This window comes from Eumetopias jubatus, unplaced genomic scaffold, assembly GCF_037043125.1.
Source record: "Eumetopias jubatus isolate StellerSeaLion01/CBP00866 unplaced genomic scaffold, mEumJub1_p1.0 scaffold_11, whole genome shotgun sequence".
In the NCBI taxonomy this organism is placed as follows: domain Eukaryota; kingdom Metazoa; phylum Chordata; class Mammalia; order Carnivora; family Otariidae; genus Eumetopias; species Eumetopias jubatus.
The window spans coordinates 80,779,971-80,797,419 of record NW_028274817.1 but is presented as its reverse complement, the minus strand read 5'-3'; the positions used below and the strand labels follow the sequence as shown (position 1 = coordinate 80,797,419).

The 17,449-nt window shown below is 37.1% G+C and overlaps 1 protein-coding gene across 2 annotated transcripts in view; it reads left to right on the top strand.

Moving 5' to 3' along the window:
• ARHGEF9 (Cdc42 guanine nucleotide exchange factor 9) overlaps positions 1–17,449 on the top strand; it is a 150,481-nt gene that overhangs the window by 118,467 nt on the left and 14,565 nt on the right. For both annotated transcript variants that reach the window (XM_088029009.1, XM_028126593.1), the window contains one exon: positions 11,495–11,563. In XM_088029009.1, coding sequence (XP_087885135.1) covers positions 11,495–11,563 — 69 coding nt within the window. The remainder of the gene's footprint in view (positions 1–11,494; positions 11,564–17,449) is intronic.

The following is a 17,449-nucleotide window of genomic DNA, read 5'->3' as shown; positions in this document are numbered from 1 at the left end:
TATGTCTTCTTTGGAGACATGTCTGTTCATGTCTTCTGCCCATTTCTTGACTAGATTTTTTTGTTTTTTGGGTGTTGAGTTTAATAACTTCTTTACAGACCTTGGATACAAGTCCTTTATCTGATAAGACATTTGCAAATATCTTCTCCTATTCTGTAGGTTGTCTTTTGGTTTTATCAACTGTTTCCTTTGCTGTGCAGAAGCTTTTTATCTTGATGAAGTCCCAAGAGATCATTTGTGCTTTTGTTTCCCTTGGCTTTGAAGACATCTCTAGCAAGAAGTTGCTATGGCTGAGGTCAAAGAGGTTGCTGCCTGTGTTCTTCTCTAGGATTTTGATGGATTCCTATCTCACATTTAGGTCATTCATCCATTTTGAGTTTGTTTTGTGTGTGGTGTAAGAAAATGGTCCAGTTTCATTCTTCTGCATGTGGCTGTCCAATTTTCCCAACACCATTTGTTGAAGAGACTGTTCTTTTTCCATTGGATAGTCTTTCCTGCTTTGTTGAAGATTAGTTGACCTTAGAGTTGAGGGTCCATTTCTGGGTTCTCTCTTCTCTTCCATAGATCTATGTGTCTGTTTTGTGCCAGTACCATACTGATTTGATGATTATAGCTTTGTAATATAGCTTGAAGTCTGGAATTGGTTGTCACCAGCTTTGGTTTTCTTTTTTGACATTCCTTTGTCTATTTTGAGTCTTTTCTGGTTCCATACAATTTTTAGGATTGTTTGTTCCAGCTCTGTGAAAATTGCTGATGGTATTTTGATGGGGATTGCTTTGGATGTGTAGATTGCTTTGGATAGCATAGGCATGTTCCTCCAATCCATGAGCATGGAATGTTATTTTCATTTTTTTGTGTGTTCCTCAATTTCTTTCATAAGTGTTCTATAGTTTTCAGAGTACACATCCTCACCTCTTTGGTTAGGTTTATTGGTATCTTGTGGGTTTTGGTGCAATTGTAAGTGGGATCAATTCTTTAATTTCTCTTTCTTCTGAAAAATGAGAATTACAGAACAATATCCCTGATGAACATGGATGCCAAAATTCTCACCAAGATATAGTACCTAATAGGATCCAACAGTACATTAAAAGGATTATTCACCACGACCAAGTGGGATTTACTCCTGGGTTGCAGCAATGGTTCAACATCTGCCTATCAATCAGTGTGATATACCACATTAATAGAAGTAAAGACAAGAACCATATGATCCTCTCAATTGATATAGAAAAAGCATTTGACGAAATACAGTATCCTTTCTTTTTAAAATTTTTTTATTATTATGTTATGTTAATCACCATACATTACATCATTAGTTTTTGATGTAGTGTTCCATGATTCATTGTTTGCATATAACACCCAGTGCTCCATTCAGTACATGCCCTCTTTAATACCCATCACCAGGCTAACCCATCCCCCACCCCCCTCCCCTCTAGAACCCTCAGTTGGTTTCTCAGAGTCCATAGTCTCTCATGGTCCATCTCCCCCTCCGATTTCCCCCCCTTCATTCTTCCCCTCCTGCTATCATCATCTTCTTCTTCTTCTTCTTCTTCTTCTTCTTCTTCTTCTTCTTCTTCTTTTAACATATAATGTATTATTTGTTGCAGAGGTACAGGTCTGTGATTCGACAGTCTCACACAATTCACAGCACTCACCATAGCACATACCCTCCCCAATGTCTATCACCCAGCCACCCCATCCCTCCCACCCCCCACCACTCCAGTATCCTTTTTGATTAAAGCTCTCTACAGGGTAGGGATAGAGGGAAAATACCTCAATATCATAAAAGCCATTTATGAAGAAAAGTCAATATCATCCTCATTGGGGAAAAAAATGAGAGCTTTCCCCTAAGGTCAGGAACATGAAAGGGATGTCCACTCTCACCCCTGCTGTTCAACAGAGTACTGGAAGTCCTAGCCTCAGCAATCAGAAAACATAAAGAAATAAAAGGCATCCAAAAGACAAAAAAGAAGTCAAACTTTCACTCTTCACAGATGACATGATACTCTATGTAGAAAACCCAAAGACTCCACCAAAAAATTGCTAGAACTCATACAGGAATTCAGCAAAGGGGCAGGATATAAAATCATTGCATAGATGTCAGTTGCATTTCTATATCCTAAATCACTTAATTTTTTTTATTATGTTCAGTTAGCCACCATATATTACATCATTAGTTTTTGATATAGTCTTCAATGATTCATTAGTTGCCTAAAACACCCAGTGCTCACCCCAACACATGCCTTCATTAATACACATCACCCGGCGACCCCATCACTCTATGCCCCTCCCCTATGAAACCCTCAGTTTATTTCCCAGAGTCCATAGTCCCTCATGCTTTGTATCCCCCTCTGATCCCCCCCCTGTAGGTTCCCCCCCTTTCCCTAAGCTCTTCTGTGCTATGCCTTATGTTCCACATATGAGTGAAACCCTATGATAATTGTCTTTCTCTGCTTGACTTATTTCACTTAGCATAATCCCCTCCAGTTCCATCCATGTCAGTGTGAATGGTGGGTATTCATCCTTTCTGATGGCTGAGAAACATTACATTGTATATATGTACCACATATTCTTTATCCATTCATCTTTGGAAGAGCAGCTCAGCTCCTTCCACGGTTTGGCTATAGTGGACATTGCTGCTATGAACATTGGGGTGCAGGTGGCCGTTCTTTTCACTACATGTGTATCTTTGGGGTAAATACCTAGTAGTGCAATTGCTGGGTCATTGGGTAGCTGCATATTTAACATCTTGAGGAACATCCATACTGTTTTCCAAAGTGGCTGTACCAGTTTGCCTTTCCATCAACAGTGTAAGAGGGTTCCCCTTTCTCTACCTTTTTGCAAACATTTGTTGTTTCCTGCCTTGTTAATTTTTGCCATTCTAGCTGGTGTAAGATGGTATCTCATTGTGGTTTTGATTTGAATTTCCTTGATGGCTAGTGATATTGAACATTTTTTCATGTGTCTGTTAGCGATTTGTATTTCTTCTTTGAGAAGTGTCTATTCATGTCTTCTGCCCATTTTTTGACTGGATTATTTGTTTTTTGGGTGTTGAGTTTGAGAAGTTCTTTATACATCTTGGATATCCGCCCTTTATCTGTAAGGTCATTTGCAAGTATCTTTTCCCATTCTGTGGGTTGCCTCTTAGTTTTATTGACTGTTTCTTTTGCTGTACACAAGCTTTTTATTTCTGTGAAGTCCTGAAAGTTCATTTTTGCTTTTGTTTCCCTTGCCTTTGGAGACGTGTCTTGGAAGAAGTTGCTGTGGGCAATGTCAAAGAGGTTACTGCCTATGTTCTCCTCTAGGATTTTGATGGATTCCTGTCTCTCATTGAGGTCTTTCATCCATTTGGAGTTTATCTTTGTGGATGGTATGAGACAATGGTCCAGTTTCATTCTTCTGTATGTGGCTGTCCAATTTTCCCAGCACCACTTATTAAAGAGACTGTCTTTTTTGCATTGGATATTTTTTCTATTTCACAAAGATTAGTTGACCGTAGAGTTGAGGATCCATTTCTGGAGTCTCCAATCTGTTCCATTGATCTACATGTCTGTTTTTGTGCCAATACCATGGTGTCTTGGTGATCATAGCTTTGTAATATAGCATGAAGTAAAGTAACATGATGCCCCCAGGTTTGTTTTTCTTTTTCAACATTCCTTGGTGATTCAGGGTCTTTTCTGATTCATACAAATTTTAGGATTGTTTGTTCCAGCTCTTTGAAAAATGCCAATTATATTTTAATATGGGTAGCATTGAAAATGTAGATTGCTCTATGCAGCATAGACATTTTAACAATGTTTGTTCTTCTAGTCCATGAGCGTGGAATGTTTTTCCATCTTTTTGTGTCTTCCTCAATTTCTTTCATAAGTGTTCTGTAGTTTCTAGAGTACAGATGCTTTACCTCTTTGGATAGGTTTATTGCTAGGTATCTTATGGTTTTTGGTGCTATTGTAAATGGAATAAATTCCTTAATTTCTCTTTCTACACTTACATTGTTAGTATATCAAAAAGCAACTGATTTCTGTGCATTGATTTTTGTATCCTGCCATATAGCTGAATTGCTGTATGAGTTCTAGTAATTTGTGGGTAGAGTCTCTTGGATTTTCCATATAAAGTATGGTGTCATCTGTGAAGAGAGGTTTTTACTTCTTCTTTGCCAATTTGAATGCCTTTTATTTTTTTTTATTTTCTGATTGCTGATGCTAGGACTTCTATATTGAAGCAATACTCAATACAAATTGAATACTATATTGAGCAATAGTGGTGAGAGTGGGCATCCCTGTTGTGTTCCTGACCTTAAGGCAAAGCTCTCAGCTTTTCCCCATTGAGAATGATATTCAGTGTAGGCTTTTCATACATGGTTTTTATGAAATTGAGGAATGTTCCCTCTATCCCTACACTCTGAAGACTTTTAATCAGGAAAGGATTCTGTATTTTGGTAAATCCTTTTTATACATCAATTAAGAGGATCATATGGTACTTGTCTTTTCTTTTATTAATGTGCTCTATCACGCTGATTGTTTTGTGAATGTTGAACCACCCTTGCATCCAAGGAATAAATGCTACCTGGTCGTGATGGATAATTCTTTTAATGTACTCCTGGATCCTATTGGCTAGGATCTTGTTGAGTATTTTGACATCCATGTTCATCGAGGATATTGGTCTGTAATTCTCCTTTTTGATGGGGTCTTTGCCTGGTTTGGGGATCAGGGTAATGCTGGCCTCATAGAATGAGTTTGGATGTTTTCCTTCCATTTCTATTTTTTGGAACAGCTTCAGTAGAATAGGTATGATTTCTTCTTTAAATGTTTGTTCGAATTCCCCTGGGAAGCCATCTGGCCTTCGACTCTTGTTTTTTCAGAGGTTTTTGATTACTGCTTCAAATTCCTTACTGGTTATTCGTCTGTTCAGATTGTCTGTTTTTTCCTGTTTCAGGCTTGGTAGTTGCTAAGTTTCCAGGAATGCATCCATTTCTTCCAGATGGCCTAGTTTGTTGGCATATAGCTGCTGGTAGTAAGTTCTAATAATTGTCTCTATTGTTTCTATTTCATTCATGATTTTATTAATTTGGGTCCTTTCTCTTTTCTTTTGGATAAGTCTGGCCAGAGGTTTATCAACTTTAATTCTTTCAAAGAAACATCTTCTAGTTTCATTGATCTGTTCTATTGTTCTTCTAGTTTCTATTTCATTGATTTCTGCTGTAATCTTTATTATTTCTCTTCTCCTGCTTGGTCTAGGCTTTATTTGCTATTCTTTCTCCAGATCCTTTAGCTGTAAGGTTAGCTTGTGCATTTGATTTTTCTGACTTTTTGAGAGAGGCTTGGATGGCTATGTTATGTCCCTCTAAGGACCACCTTTGCATTATCCCATAGGTTTTGGACTGATATGTTTTCATTTTCATTGGTTTGCATGATTTGTTTAAGTTCTTTAATTTCCTGGTTGACCCATTCATTCTTTAGCAGGATGCTTTTTAACCTCTATGTGTTTGTGTTCCTTTCAAATTTTTCCTTGTGGTTGAGTTCCTGTTTCAATGCATTGTGGTCTAAAAATATGCAGGGAATAATCTCAGTCTTTTGGTATCAGTTCAGACCTGATTTGTGACCCAGTATGTGATCTATTCTGGAGAAAGTTCTGTGTACACTTGAGAAGAATGAGCATTCTGTTCTTTTAGGATGGAATATTCTTTATATATCTACAAAGAACATCTAGTCCAGTGTTTCCTTCAAAGCTCTTGTTCCTTTGTTGATCTTCTGCTTAGATGATCTGTCCACTGCTGACAGTGGAGTATTGATGTCTCCTACTATTAATGTATTATTATCAATATGATTCTTTATTTTGGTTAACAGTTGGCTTATGTAGTTGGCTGCTCCCATGTTGGAGGCATAGATATTTACCATTGTTAGATTTTCTTGTTGGAAAAACCCTTTAAGTATGTTATAGTGCCCCTCTATATCTCTTACTACAGCCTTTGGTTAAAATCTGTCTGATATGAGAATTGCTACCCCAGCTTTCTTTTGAGGTCCATTGGCATGATAAATCGTCCTCCATCCTCTCACTTTCCATCTGGAGGTTTCTTTAGGTTCAAAATGAGTCTCTTGTAATCAGGATCCTGTCTTTTTTATCCAATCTGCAACACTGTGCCATTTCATGGGAACATTTAGGCCATTCACGTTGGGAGTGAAATATATTGATTTTGAAAGATATTAATTTACTGCCATCATATTGCCTATAAAGTCCCTGTTTCTATAGATTGTCTCTGTAAATTTCTGGTCTATATTACTCTTGGGGTCTTTCTTCTTTTATAGAACACCCCCTTAATATTTCATGCAGGGCTGGCTTGGTGGTCACATATTCTTTCAGTTTCTGCGATTCTTGGAAGCTCTTTGTCTCTCTGTCCATTTTGAATTACAGCCTTGCTGAATAAAGTGTTCTGGGCTGCATGTTCTTCTCATTTATTACCCTGAATAGGTCTTGCCAACCATTTTTGGCTTGCCAGGTCTCTGTGGACAGGTTTGACATTATTCTGATGTTCCTCCCTCTGTACTTAAGAAATCTCTTTCCCTGGCTGCTCTCAGCATAGCTTCCTTGGCTCTAAGATGTGCAAGTTTCAGTATTATATGCCGGGGTGTTGGTCTATATTTATTAATCTTGGGAGGGGTCCTCTCTGCCTCTTGGACTTGAATGCTTGTTTCCTTCCCCAGGTTAGGGATGTTTTCAGCAATGATTTGCTCAAATATACCTTCTAGTCCTCTCTCTCCACCCCCTCAGGGGTCCCAATAATTCTGACATTGGATCATTTCATGGTGTCATTGATCTCTCTAATTTTTATCTCATGGGCTTCTAGCTGCTTATCCCTATCCTCCTCATCTTCCTTCCTTTCCATCAGCCAATCTTCTAGATCACTATTTCATTCTTCTGTCTTATTTACCCTGCCTGTTAGAGTATCCAGTTTAGACTGCATCTCATTCACGGCATTTTTATGTTTGGCCTGATTAGATCCCATTTCTGCCCTTAGAGATTTTATATTGTCACTATTGCTTTATTCAAGCCTAGCTATTGACTTCATAATTGCTACCCTGAAGTCTACCTCTGACATCTTGCTTCTGTCCATATCCATTAGATCTGTGGCAGAGGCCGTTGTCTCTGGTTCTTTTCTTTGTTGTGAGTTCCTCATCCTAGTCATTCTGTTGAGGGATGGTTGAACGAATGTACAGATTCCAAAATATCAACCATGACCCAAGCAAAATGTACCCTTGGAGAATATGGAGCAGTTGGAAGCCACCACTGAAAAGACATAGCCAATGTGAAACACAAGATTAAAATTTATAAAATAAAATAATTTCAAAAGGGGGTGAGGGGAAAGGGGGACATAATCTCTCAGTGTGGACAAATTAGGGTTTTTCAGTTGTTCCTGGCTGTATTTGGGTCTGTTTGTTAGAGGATACTACTTCCCAAAATTACAGGGAAAGTATAACTTGTGTGTATACACACACACACACACACACACACCCCTACAGGTAATGAATGAATGAATGAATAGGGAAAAAAGGACTACAATGAAGCATATATCTATAAAAAATATAGGTGTGAAAAAGTACAAGTTAAAAGTTACTATGAAATCTAAGTTGGTATATTAAACATCTAGTTGAAATGAGAAAAATGTGAAAAGAAAAAAACAGAAGAAGCTAAGGGAAAGAATAAAAAGAAAAAGAGAGTTGTATCTGAAAACTAAACAAGCCGTGAGGCAAAGCCTGGAGCTCAAAATACTATTTTCCCCTGATGTTGGGATTTTACAGTCTTATGGGGACCGTAGGGTTGTCCTCCTCTTGTTCTTCCAGCCTGTCTTCTTGGGGAGAATCCTGCCATACTGTTTCTCAGGCAACCCTGCTTGGGCAGAGTTGCCCTGCCCCCTCTTGAAGGGTGCTTGGCTCAATGGAAACTGTTTTTTTGAGCTTTTGTTCTCTGGAGGCTTTCTGTACCTCTTCTGAGAGAGCAAAAATGGCCGCACCCAAACCTCTGTCCCAGTGTGGAGAAATCAAAGTCTGCACTCTTCACTAAACCCTCCTGGGACACAGTCTCCATTTCTATATGCGCCACTGAAAACCACAACCTCCTGCGGTGCATGCCCACAGTGACTCTCTCAGAGGTTGTCCCAGGTGCCTGGTCATGTTCCTGCCCTTTGTGCTTCTAAAACCATGAGTGACCGTGCAACCCACATCTCCTGGATCCCATCTGGGTCCTGCTCTAAGGCCCTTTCCAGGCCACTAGTGCTCTGAGAGTTTTTTTCCTGGTCCCCAGCAGGACGCTTTTGCGCTCCAGTGTTATATCACTTTCTGGGAGCCAACTTATGGAAGCTCACTCCCCCTTCTGTTTATCTTCCAATAGCTACCTGAAGATTCATGACTCCACCCTTCCTACCTGGTGACAGGTGGTGTTTTTCTGCTTGTAGAGATCCAGATATATATTCTTACATCTCAGGCTGATTTTGTGGGTGTTCAGGATGGTTTGGTAGATATCCAGCTAAATTTAGGGGACCGGTTGAAATGGGGTCCCCTACTCCTCTGCCATCTTTCCTCTCCAGAGCTCACTTAATATTTTTAATCATTATTTTTATGGCTGTCTTATAAATTTGCCATAATTTTCTGTTTTTCTTTTAATTTTCACTTTTAATGGTAAAATGAATACATGGCCTTAATAACCATTTAAACACATACCAAAATTTAATAAAGTTTAGCATTATTTTCCCTTCTCTATCACTCCTATGCTATGTGAGATAATCAGTATAAGTGTGGTTTGCCTATTTCCATACTTATGTTCATATAAGCATATATACAGATAAGACTTTTTAAAAACTTTTTTACTTACAAAAATTATACCAAACATATTACTCTGTAACTTGTTTTTTTTTTAACTTAATTTATCACACGTAACTCTCCAAGTGAGGAATATAGAATCAAACTATAACTCCTTCTATCAGTCAGGGTTCAACCTGAGAAGCATAACTCATAGGAGATGCATTATTAAGAGATTTATTCTAGGAATTGGCTTATGTGATTACAAAACCTGGCTAAGCAACTCCAATATCTGTGGAGCAGACAATCAGAATGCAAGATCATGAGCAGGCTCAAACTCATGGGCATAGTCCAAAGCTGTCATCTATAGGCAGGAAGATCATGAGAAGGATGGGACTCCACATACATGGGCTAAAGCTGAGGCAGGATTTCTTCTTCTTTGTGGGGAGACCTCTACCCTTTTTTTTTAAAGTGGTAAAAACACCATGAACTCTATGCTCTTAACACATTTTTAAGTGCATAATATAGTAATATTAATTGTAGGCTCAGTGTTATACAGCAGATCTATAGAACTTATTCATATCTTGTATAAGTGGAACTAGAGCCTTGATAGAATTGCTTTGAATTTGTAGATGCCCTTCAACAGAATGGATATTTTAACAATATTAAGTCTTCCAGTACAAAAACAAAACAACAACAACAACAAAAAGCAACAAAAAACTAAAGACCAGTATCCCCAATGAACACACATGAAACGATCTTTGATAAAACAGCAACAACCAGAATTCAGCAGCATAATAAAAGGATCATACACAATGACCAAGTCGGATTTGTCCCTGGGATGCAATAATGGCTTAACATATGCAAATCAATTAATGTGATACAATAAATTAAATATAGAAATCACATCATCATATCTATAGATGTAGGAAAAAGATTTGACAGTTTATCCTTTCCTGATAAAAAAGACTCACAACAAACTCTGTATAGAAGGAATTTACCTGAACATAATAAAGGCCATATATCAAAAGGCCCGTGGCTAACATCATACTCAAGGGGGAAAAACTGAAAGCTTTTCCTCTTAGATCAATGACAAGAAAAGGATGCCCATTTTCACCACTTCTATTCAACATAGCAGTGGAAGTCCCAGCCAGAGGAAATTAGGCAAGAAAAAAATAAAAAGCATCTAAATGGGAAAGGAAGAAGTAAAATTATTCTTGTTTGTAGATGACATTATTTTATATATAGAAAACCTTAAAGACTCCTCAGAAAAAAACTTTTATATTTAATAAATGAATTCAGTAGAGTTGATGGGTACAAAATCAACATACAAAAATCAGTCGTGTTTCTATACACTAACAATGAACTATCTGAAAAAGAAATAAGCAAACAGTCCCAATTATAATCATATAAAAATGGATGTGATTATATTTAGGAATAAACTTAACCAAGGAGGTGAAAGACTTGTACACCAAAAACTATAAAACCTTGCTGAAAGAAATTAAAGAACATATAAATAAATAGACTTAATATTGTTAAAATGTCCATTTTACCCAGTGCCAGCTATAGATTTAATGTGATCTTATCAAAACCCCAGTGGTATTTTTTTCTACAGAAATAGAAATAACAATCCTAAAATTCATGTGGAACCACAAAAGACCCATCATAGCTAAAGATATTTGAGAGAGGAGAACAAAGCTGGAGGTATCATATCAAAATATATTACAAAGCTACATTAATTAAAACACTATGGTACTGGCATAAAGACAGGATATAGACTAATGAAATAGGATAGAGAGCCTAGAAATAAACCCACACATATACAGTCAACATATGTTTGACAGTAGTACTAAGAATGCACAATTGGGAAAGGATGGTTTCTTCAATAAATTGTGCTGGGAAAACTGGGTATCCACAGGCAAAAGAATGAAATGAATTCCTATCTTACACCATACATGAAAACTAACTCAAAATGTATCAAAGACTTAATTGTATGACCCAAAACTGTGAAACTCCTGGAAGAAAACATAGGGAAAGAGCTTCTTGGCATTGATCTTGGCAATGATTTTTTTTGGATATGACACCAGAAGCACAGTCAACAAAGCAAAACTACAGCAAAATAAAATTATTTTGCACAGCAAAGGAACAGAAGGAAAAGGCAACCTATGGCATCAGAGAAAATATTTGCAAATGATATATTTGATAGGAGGTTAATTTCCAAAATATGTAAGGAACCCTTACAACTCAATAGCAAAATATCAAATAACTTAATTTTAAAAATGGACAAAGGACTTGAATAGACATTTCTGTTACTTCATTACTTTTTGCTATTTGATTTTTTCTTCCTTTTGAAACTTTTCTTTAAAAAATTTTCTTATTATAATCTCTTATCTTTTGACTCATTATTTCCTTGTCTATGTTTCTGCTTTTGGTTGTGAAATATTTTTCCACTTCACACCATACTTTATTCATCCATTCTTCATTTAACAGCCTCTTAACTCACGTTCTCATTTTTTTTGCCCCATATACTATGAAATGCATTGTTATAGCTAAATATTTGTTCAAGTTCTCACCATTTATTTGTTTGCTTTTCAAGACTTTTGATCTATCTTGCCAAAATTACTCCTTCAGAAAAGTTGTACTAATTTGTACATTTAAGAAAGTTCTATGATTTTTTATAACAGTCATGTATTTTTATGTTATAGGCTTTGAAATTTCTGAAAACCAGAAGAGGCAGGCTGCAATGACTGTGAGAAAAGTCCCTAAACAAAAAGGTAAAGCTGCCTTTAACCACCGCCACCCCAGCAGCCCCACTTACTCTCTTTGTGAGACTGGGAAGCCATAAACCATGTGATTGCATATCCCCAGGCTTGTTTCCAGGCTGAAGTTCACTTGGGGTGAGGGGGAATGTCTGGGTTTCCAGGTGTCCCTGATGACAAGTGGCAAATGGTCTTAAAGACATAAGGCTTAGGAGTAAATAGTGTAAGGTATTTATGTCCAAAAATATTTCTTTGGGTACAAGAAAAAATAGAATTTCTATTTCTTTTCATTTTTACGTAAATAAAAGAGAGAGAAAAACTAAACATTATTCACAATTTAGAGAGAGATAGACAATAATAACTGTGTAGTTTTTATTAGTAAGTATATTTGGAATATGTATAAAATTTTCTTTCATTTGTTTGGGGACATTTTCAAGATTAGGAGTCTCGAATCAGAATAGAGAACTTCAAACTGAACCAAGACAGAAGATTCAGATATTCATTCTCTTTCTCTGAACCATAAACTAAAGTACTTAAAAAAGGAAAATAGGGGTGCCTGGGTGGCTCAGTCGGTTGATTGTCCGACTCTTGATTTTGGCTCTGGTCATGATCCTCAGGGTCGTGAGATGGAGCCCCGCATTGGGCTCCACACTGGGTGTGGAGCTTGCTTAAAATTCTCTCTCCCTCTCCCTCTGCCCCTCCCTTGCCACCCCCCCCATGTGCCCACACTGGCACTCTCTCTCTCTCTCTCTTAAAAAAAAAAGAAAATAAAGAATCGATTTGATTATGAAATGAAGCTTTATTTTCTCATTTTCATGAATTAGACATAATTAAAATGTTTAGTTGAACAAAAGGAAGTAACTACCCTTTGTTTATTCATGAGCCTCTTCAGTACCATTTTATATAAGTCCTTTAATTTTATCTTTATGGTACTTCTGAAAAGGTAGGCATTATTAGCCTCATTTTCCAGATGAGGAAACAAGATCTTTGGGGTGAAGTGATTGTGAACTTAACTCATCTTGATTCCAAGTCCACTGTTCTTCCCTCACCATCTCAGGGTTCTGCTGATTCTCTATGCTGGGAAAGAACAGCTTACTTTCTTTGTCCCACCTCAATACTGACAGCTGCTTCTATTACTGACCACCACTGTCATTTTCCCCAGGGGTAGGTGATCTTAATGAGACCTCACTTTCCCCAGGCCCTTCCTCTGCTTTCTCAGTAGTCTCTTTGGTTCAGAGTGAGTCACGATACAAAATGATTAGATTCAAGTTGCCTGAAATTCCAGTGGCCACATAAAGCACCCTTAATTATTCCCAAATGAAGCTCCTTTCCACCGAGGAAGCTGTGTGCCTGTGAATATCTGATCTCCAATTAAACAGTGCACCTAGCTGGGACCCCTCTGGCTAGACATGCCTTCCTTTTAACTGCTTATTGTTTCTTGCCCTTGGGAGGCACTCATTGGCTCTTTCTCTCATCATGGAAATGTGATTATCTTCAGATAGGGAATTAAAGGCAATCACACTTAACCTCTCGGCAGTGAAACATGAGAGATAGTGTTAGAAAGCTATCTGGAGTTAATGTCAGTGAAGATATGGTCTGGATGAGTAGGACAACCCTGTGAGTGACTGTGCTCCTTCCATAGAGATATAAGCAGAACAGAACCCCAGCCAGTTGGGGAGTCCTCAGGCTATAAAAAGGCTACTGTCCTAGTGGCTTGCCTGTTTCCTGGAGGCTCTTAACCCTTGAGCTTCTCTTACTCTGATCCCCTCCACTGTCCTCACCACACTGACCTTCATGATGGGATAGGACCCCTTTACCTCAGCTTAGGTTCCCTCAAGCCTATCTGAGGCCGGCTGTTCTTTTTTTTCCACTGTGAACTCTTAAAGCAAAGGAACATCCACAAAGCAATAAACCAGAAAACAGTCCTGCTCACTCATACCAAGCCTTTATGTCAGTTTCCTTTTCCACCTGTCTGGTCACAAGGCTATTCCTTTCAGGTCCTCTCTTATTCCCCAGTGTCTAAACAATGGTTCACATAAACAGCTTTCCGCCTTTAACAATTCTAAAGTTTTCAAAGAAACTCATTTAGTTTCAAACCTCCCAAAATTCCTATGAATCCCCTCCATTATTTCTATTTCTAATTTTTAAGACTCTCCTAGTCCAGGACTGTAATGACTGATATATTTTGAGACTCAAGGTAATTACACATGTGGAAACAATTGTCAAACTTAGGAATTCAAAAGTTATATTATGTACGTGGGAAGAACAAGAAGGGAATTCTTTCAGATACCCACAAAAGCCAGTTTCTTTAACCCTTCCAATGACCACTTCCTGGAAGTGATGGGAGCATTGTTGTTAAGATTTCTCTAATGCAGATGTAATTGGATAGGAAATTATTCTAGTGTTCTCTTCTAACCCCATCTATAATGCCATGGGACCTTATTAACTCAGTCTACTGCTCTGGAGGAGGGGAAGCCTGTCTGTAAGATAAGCAAAGAGGACAAAGCCAAGCTCCAAGGAAGGCCTTTCTACTTTATGTTTACCTTTTACACTGTCTTAGTTTTAAGAATTGATGTACAACTTATTGGAATTTGAATACTAATTCCTGGTCTATCAACCTATTTCAGTCTGTCATCATGGAGCTCCGTAGGGCCATGAGCAAAACTCCCATCTCCAGAGGCTATAGGACCATCTCAAAATCAAATGAATATCCTAAAGTAACTAAAATAATCTTGAAAAAGAAGAGTAAAGTTGGGGTACTCAATCTATCCTGATTTTAACATAAATTATATAGTTACAATAACCAAGATAGTGTGGTATTGGCAGAAGGATAGACATATTGTATTAGTGGAAAAGAATAGAGAAGCCAGAAATAGACCTACACAAATATGCCCAAGTAATTTTTGATAAAGATGCAAAAGAAATTTAGTGGAGGAAGGGTAGTCTTTTCAACAAATGCTGCTTCAGCCATAGACCAAAAATAAACTTCAACCTAAACTCATACCTTACAAAACTGAACTCAGAATGGATAATGGACTTAAATTTAAAGCTACAAAACTTTTTTTAAAAAAGGAAAAAATCTTCAGCATCTAGAGCTAGGCAAAGAAGTTCTTAGACTTGACACCAAAAGCTTGAACCATGAAATGAAAAATTGATACAATGGACCTCATCAAAATAGACATTTTTGCTCTATGAAAGACCATATGAAGAGGATGAAAAGACAAGTTACTGGCTAGGAAAAATATTTGCAAACCATATATCTGAAAAAACACTAGTATCTAGAATATATAAAGAACTCTCAAAACTCAGCAGTAAAAAAAAAAAAATACTCCAATTACAAAATGGGCAAAAGATGGATATTTTACTGAAGAGGATTATATAGATGGCAGTTAAACACATGAAAAAAATGTTCAACATTATTAATCATTGGAGAAATACAAATGAAAACTACAATGAGATATCACTACATACATATTAAAATGGCTAAAATAAAAAATAGTGACAACACCGAATGCTGGCAAGGGTGTAGAGGAACTAAATCATTTATTCCTTGCTGGTGAGAATACTAAATTGTACAGCCACTCTGGAAAATAGTATGGTGGTTTCTTAGACACAAAACATACCACTACCATATACCCAGCAATTATACTCCTGGGAAGTTGTCCCAGAGAAATGAAAACTTTCACAAAAAAAAAATAACCCTCTATATGTTAATTAACTTGAATTTAAATAAAATCTTGGAGAAAAAAAAAACTCTAAACAAATGTTTATAGCAGCTTTGTTCATGATAGCCCAAACTGGAAACATCCCAGATGTCTTTCAATGGGTAAGTAATTATGGTATACCCATACCATGGAATATTACTCATGAATAAAAAGGAGCCAACTATTGGTATATGGAACAACTTGGGTGAATCTCCAAGGAATTATGCTGCATGAGAAAAGCCAATCCCCAAAAGTTATATATGGTATGACTCCATTTGTATAACATTCTTGAAATATTATAATTTAGTAATGGGGAACAGATTAGTAGTTTCTAATGGTTAAGGGAGGGTGAGATCAGGAGAGAAGTACGTGTGGTTATGGAACAGTAACTAGTGATTTTGTGATATAGAAATGTCCTATCTCTTCTCTGTGTCCTGTAACAATGTTAATATCCTGGTTGTAATTTTGTACTACAGTTTTGCAAAATGTTATCATTGAACAAACTGAGTAAAGGCTACGAAGCATATCTCTGTATTGTTTCTTACAACTGCATGTAAACCTATAATACTCTCAAAATAAAAAGCTTAATTGAGAAATCAAAATGAACACTTCCCAAACTTTCTCCCTAATATTTTCATGTCATTTGTTGGCACCCAGTACGCTCATTTTTCTGACACTTACCACCTTTGAAAATTGCCTGTTAAAGGACATCATCAAAATGGCAGAATATTTTTCTACTGTCTTCCCCCTAAAAAAAACACTGATTTTGACAGTCACCCACAGATAAGTGTGCTTTTGTGAAAGTTCAAAAGTCCAGCAGAAAAGTTCCAGACCACCCATGGAGAAGAAAAAAAAACATGATTAGATGCATAGAAAAAAGAGGCCAGTCAATAAAGACTAGAGGAAGTGAGTGCTTTTTCAAATGCAAAGACAGCAACTCAAGACTACAAGGAACATGAAAAATTAAGGAAACATGACATCACCAAAGGAACACAATTTTTTAGAAACTAACCCCCAAAGATATGGAGATATACAATTTTTTCCAGTAAACATTTCAAAAATAGTTTTTTAAAGGAAGTTTATTGTGCTACAAGAAATCATAGAGAGACAATTCAACAAAATCAGGAAAACAATATACAAAACAAGAAATTTAACAGAGTGTAAAAATCATAAGAACCAAACAGAAATTATAGAGCTGAAGAATACAATGAATGAAATGAAAAAAAAAAATGCAATAGAGAACCTCAACATCAGATTTGAACAAGCAGAAGAAAGAATTTGTGAAGCCAAAGACAGAACTTTTGAAATTGTCCAGAGTAAAACAAAGAAAAAAGAATTTAAAAAAGTGAAGAAAGCCTATGGGAGTTAATGGGATAAAATTAAGAGAAGCAATCTATAAAATATTGCAGTCCCAAAAGAAGAAAAGAGGGAGAATGGGGAAGAAAGCTTATTTAAAGAAATAACAAGGATACCTGGGTGGCTCAGTCATTAAGTGTCTGCCTTCGGCTCAGGTCGTGACCCAGGGTTCTGGGATCGAGCCCCACGTCAGGCTCCCTGCTCAGTGAGGAGCCTCCTGCTTCTCTCTCTCCCGCTCCCCCTGCTTGTGTTCCCTCTCTCGCTGTGTCTCTCTCTGTAAAATAAATGAATAAAATCTTCAAAAAAAAAAAAAAAGAAATAACAGCTGAGAAATTTCCAATTCTGGATAGGTATTTGAATTTTCAGCTTCTTCAAGTTCATTAGTTTTCAAACAATTTCAACACAAATGATCTTCAAGATACATTATAAAACTTTCCAAAATCAAAGTCAAAGAGAAACGATTAAAAGCAGCAAGAGAAAAAAATCCTCATATACAAGAAAATCCACATAAGACTATTCAAAGATTTCTCAGCAAGAACCTAGCAGACCAGGAGAGAGTGGGGTGTTCTTCTTTCAAAGTTCTGAAAGAAGAAAACTGTCAATGAAGAATACTATACCCAGGAAAGTTTAGAAATGAAGGAGAGAGAAAGACTTTCCCAGAGAGAGGGAGAGAATGAGAGAGAGAGAGAGAGTTTTATGGATCCAAGTTAATTTTTTATCTGCATAAAATGGACTATTATAATTATAAGGTGTTTTATGTAAACCTCATTGTAACAACAAAGCAAGCACTTACAGAAGATACACACACAAAAAAAAGGTGAATCAAAGCATACCTGTTAGG